The sequence below is a fragment of the Cordyceps javanica genome, chromosome 3, assembly GCF_051103115.1.
Source record: "Cordyceps javanica chromosome 3, complete sequence".
Classification (NCBI taxonomy): Eukaryota; Fungi; Ascomycota; class Sordariomycetes; order Hypocreales; family Cordycipitaceae; genus Cordyceps; species Cordyceps javanica.
In genome coordinates this window covers 4,851,930-4,857,929 of record NC_139297.1, presented here as the reverse complement: position 1 = coordinate 4,857,929, position 6,000 = coordinate 4,851,930, and the positions used below count along the sequence as shown (strand labels likewise).

Below are 6,000 nucleotides of genomic sequence, written 5' to 3'. Positions count from 1 at the left end.
ATGACGTGCGCCCTTTGTTGTCGGCTTTCCGCACTAACGACCAACTGGTTCCTGTCATGTGACGCCTGACTTTCATTTCGCCCCCGAAGCCGTTGCGGCTGACGATGGGAAAACTGACCGATGACTGGGTTTATTTTTTTTAGCGGTATTGTACTTACATGGACAACAAGCCCCAAGGGCGCATTGCGTTATTTGACAGCTTTTGTAGGCGAAAAAGCCTTCTCCCCCCTCCCCGCCTCTTCCTGGTCCAAGTGGGTTTTGCGGTGTGCACATTTGCTAGTGAATTAGTTACCTGTTACAGTCATGTGCGTTTTTACGGCGGAATAAATGCTTGGGTAGGTAAGTACCTGGGTGTGTGTGTGTGAAAAGGGCAAGGCCAGGGCATGAAACGAGGTGTAGTATACGGAGTAGTAATCGTGGTAAGATGATAAAATCCGACTCAGCCATAATAATTGAGGTGGTGCTGTTCAAGTAACTAGTGAGTTGATCAACTGGAAGAATAGGAGGCGGCGATGAGGAAACAGGATTCATTCCGAGTCCAATCTAAAAGTGTGACCACTGTCGTTTGTGCATGTAGATACATGATCCTCCGTACTAAGGGTGCATATCAATCTACAGTCCTCCTTTTCTCGGTGCTGAATCCTGTTTGCTGACAGCGGGCGGCAGCTGGCAGTTTTGGGGCGGCCGACAGCTGGTAAAAACGGTGCAACTGGTGGCAGCTGGCCGCTGTTCGACGCCGTCGTTCAGCAGCCTGCCTGCAAGGGCGTCGACCCCCAGGGCGCAGACATGGCTCCACCGTCGACAAGTGCGGTGGGCAGGAAGGGTGTGTGCTGTGCTTTTCAGTGCTTTCGGTGCTTTCAGTGCTTTCAGTGCTTTCAGCGCTACAAAGACGGACAGGTACAAGCACCTACCTACTGAGTACAGGGGCGTGCGTCAAGGCCACCGTTTGTTGTCCCCCCCAAGCCATCCTCGAGTTAGGGGGGGTGTCGTCAAGGTTGTCGCGGCGTCGCTAGGGCGTGCCGCTACGCTGGTACGTACCCGTGTCTGGCTCCATCGCGGCCCATCCATGTACATGTTTTCTGGGTCCTTCATCGGCCCTCGACGGCTTCTGGCCCGCGACCAAAAATCTGAATCCAAGCTTGAGTCTATATGGTACTGGTACACTCGGCCTTCGCTTCCATTCCCTAATGACACATACCTTCTTTTTTTTTTCTTTCTCTTCCTTACCCGTATATTACTCCTCGATGCCCTCTTCCCCAGTTCCTTTTTCTCTACTTATCTCTCTCCTCACCCTCACCCGTACCCCGTCTCTTACCCCAGACTTGTAAACTTGGGACTATCAGTACTGTGCCGTCACCGTTACACATACTACTTGCATCACCTCCCCCCAGCATCACACATCTGCTGCAGCCCGCATCATCTCTCTGTCTAATACCTACCACCTGCTACTCCCTGCTTGGGTATAGATTGCTTCACGTACACGACCATCACCGACATCATCGTCATCCTCATTCCTACGCTAATCCGATCTCTGAGAAAAATCAGCGTCTGCACGGCTACACGGCATTCTACAGTACCCTGCTCTCGCTGCCGCTAAAGCAAGCCCTGCAGCAAGCATCCTGCGCTACTCTCGACGTTTCTCTCACCTCGCCCCGAGCTCGGTCTTCGCCTTCCGTTCAATCGAACCCCCGGCCAATCGACCTCGCTGTGGCGTTCGCACTAATTGGTCGCTACTACACTGTTCTCCTCGGAAATACCACCAACCGTTGTCTGTGCCGTCATATAGCTTGCATGAGTGAGTGAGTGTGTCTGAGCTTTGAAATCCTTGGCTCGCATTCTCGCGACTCCGACAAACGGACACCACCTCTGCACACCGGCCAGCCTTCTTTTTCGCAGCCACGATTTCTCTGCTGTAGCAAGTCGCAAGTCGTGTGCCCCTCCTGCTGTCAATACCAAGACACCAAAAGCCGCTTACAAGGAGGGGTACGCTGCACTTTTATTGCCGTTTTTTCTGTGTCGGCCTGCCATTTGACGACACTTATATACTCGAAGAATCGGCCAGCAACCACTTGGCCTGCCACGCACATCGCCACGCCCACTTACACCACCCAGCAGCGCTGCGCTAGAGCGCACCGAAATTGACGACATGCCTCACCTCGTCTCCAACTTCCTGCGGTCCTCGACCGGCAACATTTCGCAGATCAAAAACGCTGCCCGCTCCCGTACCGCCTCCCGCACCGCCTCCCGCAATGCCTCATGCGACTCCTCCAGGAAGAACTCCGTCTCCGGCAGCCCGTACGAGTCTGAAGCCGACGACCACGCCGTCAAACCCCACGATCTGATCGAGGCGGTCAGGAAGCACCACAAGCTCTCATTACCCTTTGGCCGCTCCTCCAGCTCCCCGGTCCGCGAGCTCAACCCCGCTGCCTGCAGCGTTGCCGCCGTCGACTGGAGCATCGAGAGCCCGCCAATCATCTTCCACGGCACCCGCGAAGACAGCACCGGCGCCATCGTCTCGGGCCAACTATTCCTCCACATCAAGGATGACGTCGTCGAGATGGACAGCTTCAAGGCCACACTCAGCATTCACACCACGCACAAGCGCCCATGCCAGAGCCACTGCTCCGAGTGTCAGAGCCAGGTCACAGAGCTGCAGGCCTGGGTCTTTCTCGACCACGCCACCAAGCTGCACCGCGGCAAGCATGCGTTCCCCTTCTCCGCGCTGCTCAGCGGTGAGCTCCCCGCCAGCACCAACACCCCCCTCGTCTCCATCACCTACGAGTTCAAGGCCGTCGCCCAGGTCTCGCGCCACGCCACCGGCACCGCCGCGCCCATTCAGCTCAAGTTTGACCGCACGCTGCTGGTCAAGCGTTCCGTCCCTGAGCCGCTCTTCCCGCACCACTCGGTTCGCGTCTTCCCGCCCACCAACATCAAGGCCAGCGCCGACTACGTCTCCGTCGTGCATCCGACCAGTACCAACAAGCTGACGCTCAAGCTCGACGGCCTCATGACCCACAACGAAAAGGTCAAGACGGTCGACCTCTGGAAGCTCAAGAAGGTGACGTGGAAGCTCGAGGAGACCATCAAGACCATTGCCCCCGCCTGCGACAAGCATGCGCCCTCCGCCACCGCCGTCGGCGATGTTCGCGGCACCGTCCGCAACGAGGTCCGCGTCATTGGCGAGAAGCAGCTGCACGAGGGTTGGAAGTCCGACTACACCGGCCACGACGGCTCCGTCGACATGGAGCTCGACTACAGCATCAACCAGGCCCGCAACAGCGCCGGCGAGCTCAAGTACGCGTGCGACATCAAGACACCCGAAGGCACCGAGGTCTCCCACTCCTTGCTGCTCGAGCTCATCGTTTCCAAGGAGTACGCCCCGGAGGGCAAGGCCCACCAGGCCACCCCCACTGGTACCGGCCGCATCTTGCGCATGCATTTTGCCGTCGTCCTCACCGAGCACTCGGGCCTGGGTGTCAGCTGGGACAACGAGGCGCCGCCCATCTATGAGGACGTGCCTCCCAGCCCGCCGGCCTATCCGCTCGGCTCGCCCATCGACTACCAGGACCTCGAGCCTCTCTACGCGCGGCCTTCGAGCATTGACGCCTCGGCGTCCGATGACGAAGAGCCATCATCATAAAGGCGCATACCTGCATAGCAATTGATTTGAGACATGCTCGGGCCTTGATTTCTTGCTTTTTAAAGAAGCGATTTTTCTTTTCTGCTCTGTTTTTTTTATAACTATATACCCCGGCAGCGAACAACGGCACTGCATCGGAAGGATTTTTGGTTTTTGTTGCTCTCTACTACATCATTTTCTTTTTCTTAATACATGACGAGTTACGAAACCGTGAACGGAAACAGACTGCTCCTACAGGAGTGGTTATTGAGGTGGTACTACAGCCCACGCATCTGGGTGTTTTTAATATTTATAATGAAAATAAATGTACCTGTACATTGTATGCTCACGCGATGCTTGTTCTCGTGCTACTATCAACCCGACTCTCGTCTCTACGATTGTACACAATTCTCACCCCCACCCTGCTCCCACGTCGCTCACCTGTTAGGCTGTCACGGCTGGCGCGCCCCAATAGTAGGTATAAATGTCGACGCCCATGTACTCGTCCTTGTACGCCTTGGCCGCGCCGTCGGCGTCCCGCGCCGCACCGGCGCACACGAGCAGCGGCATGAAGTGCTCGCCGCCGCGGGGCGGGTGCATCATGTCGGCGTGGGGGAACTCGCGCCAGCGGGCGAGGCGCGCGGCGCGCTCGGTGGCGTTTGCGGCCGTCGCGGCGGCCGTCAGCGCGTCGTTCCACTCGTCCGTCTTGGCCTTGAAGGCGAGGAAGCCGCGGTCGAGGCCGGAGCGGTCGACACCGCGCAGCGACTGCATCAGGCCGATGTTGTGGAAGGACGCGAAGCCGGAGCCGACGATGGCGACGTTGTCGTCGCGCAGCGAGGCCAGCGCGCGGCCCATGCGCAGGTGCTGCGCCGGGTCCTCGCTCGCCAGCACCGACACCTGCACGACGGGCACGTCGGCGTCGGGCACCGCCAGCTTGAGCGGCACGAACACGCCGTGGTCCCACCCGCGCGCCGCGTCGAGCTCCGGCGACAGGCCCTCGCGCCGCATCGCCGCGGCCACCTGCGCGGCCACCTCGGGCGCCCCCGGCGCCGGGTACCGCACGCTGTACGTCTCGGCGGGGAACCCGTAGTAGTCGTACAGGAGCGGCGGCGCCGCGCCCGAGGAGATGACCGGTCCCCGCGGGGCCGTCCAGTGGGCGGTGACGAGGACGATGGCGCGCGGGCGCTCCTCGGGCGAGGCGAGGCGCAGGATCTCGGGCACGCGGTTCCGCAGCGAGGAGATGATGGACTTGTGGCCCGGGTCGTCGAGCAGAGGCATGGGGCCTGCGCGGAATCGTACCGAGTTAGTTCAACATGTTGCGGTATTGCCTGGCGGGGGACAGAACAGAGAGGGTAAAAAGGGGGGGGGGGGGGGGTGCGCGCGTTAACGGGCGGTTTGCCCTTGCGGAATGGGTGTTTTCCGTACCTCCGCCGTGGGACAGGGCAATGACTGGGCCGACGGGCATTTTGGGCGCGGCGGCGCGGAAATATCGTAGCACAAACGGGAGGAGCAGGGCGAACACGATCCACAAAAGGTCCATCTACTGGGAAATCTCTCTCCCGTTACCTGCAGGCCGATGAGAAGGAAGTGGGAGGGAAACAGGAGGGGAGGGAGGGAGGGGGCGGCCACGACGGGAAACAAGGTGATGGTTGTTTGACTTATATGTACAAGTTGCGTGAGTGGGAAGAGGACAAAAAAAAAAAAGTGGAACGCGAAACTGTTCGGCGACGGAGTGGGAGAGCGGAAACGAACTAAAAATAATCGTAATAATAACGCTTATCAATCAATCGTTCAACGCGCGCGAGTAGGGAGCCGAAAACCCCAACTTAGCGGAAGAGCGGCGGCGGCGGCCGGGCGGGGAGGGCTCAGGCCGGGCGATCCGGAGGGAGTGGATACGGTGAGCGGACTCTCGTTATTGTCAAGGGTTTGGTAATTTGTTAGAAATGCATGCGCTGGCAGGCGGCCATTCTCCATCGGGTGAGCCGCAACGTCGGACGCCTTCCATTCACCGGCACATCGACCAACGACTGCGGTGACGTGACGTGTGCACGTACAACCCCCAACGGGCCTGGACAAACTATCAACAATGTCATTTCATTATCCTTACCTAGAGCTTAGCACTTATGTTCTGGCATCCGCCAAGTGGAGGGAATGCGCTCTAAACCACCAAGATATTACGAGTACGATTCAGGGCGGGTTGGATGACACACAACGTATAAAAAACGGTAACAGAATGAAACTCGAGCAACTAATCAGAGACAGAGCCAAGTATAGGCAGTTTCTATGGATCTGGGCATTGTTATTGATCTAGCTAGAATTATCTCTGCTTCGCGTCGGTGAATGCAGTGCGAGTTAGTGGCAGCCATGTCACGTACCTGTTG

The 6,000-nt window shown here is 58.2% G+C and overlaps 2 protein-coding genes across 2 annotated transcripts; one reads left to right on the top strand and one right to left on the bottom strand.

Annotated features, from left to right (window-relative positions):
* Positions 1-2,146: 2,146 nt before the first annotated feature.
* On the top strand, positions 2,147-3,640 carry V2A60_005643 (uncharacterized protein; the record flags this gene model as incomplete). The annotated part of the gene is made up of 1 exon (XM_083256952.1): positions 2,147-3,640. One exon carries the CDS (start codon positions 2,147-2,149, stop codon positions 3,638-3,640), a length of 1,494 nt encoding a protein of 497 aa, XP_083113078.1.
* A 423-nt stretch (positions 3,641-4,063) lies between these two features.
* Positions 4,064-5,084, bottom strand: V2A60_005642 (Extradiol ring-cleavage dioxygenase, class III enzyme, subunit B; the record flags this gene model as incomplete). The annotated part of the gene is made up of 2 exons (XM_083256951.1): positions 4,064-4,902; positions 5,045-5,084. The coding sequence occupies 2 exons, from the start codon at positions 5,082-5,084 to the stop codon at positions 4,064-4,066; spliced, it is 879 nt and encodes a 292-aa protein (XP_083113077.1).
* Between the last annotated feature and the right edge of the window lie 916 nt (positions 5,085-6,000).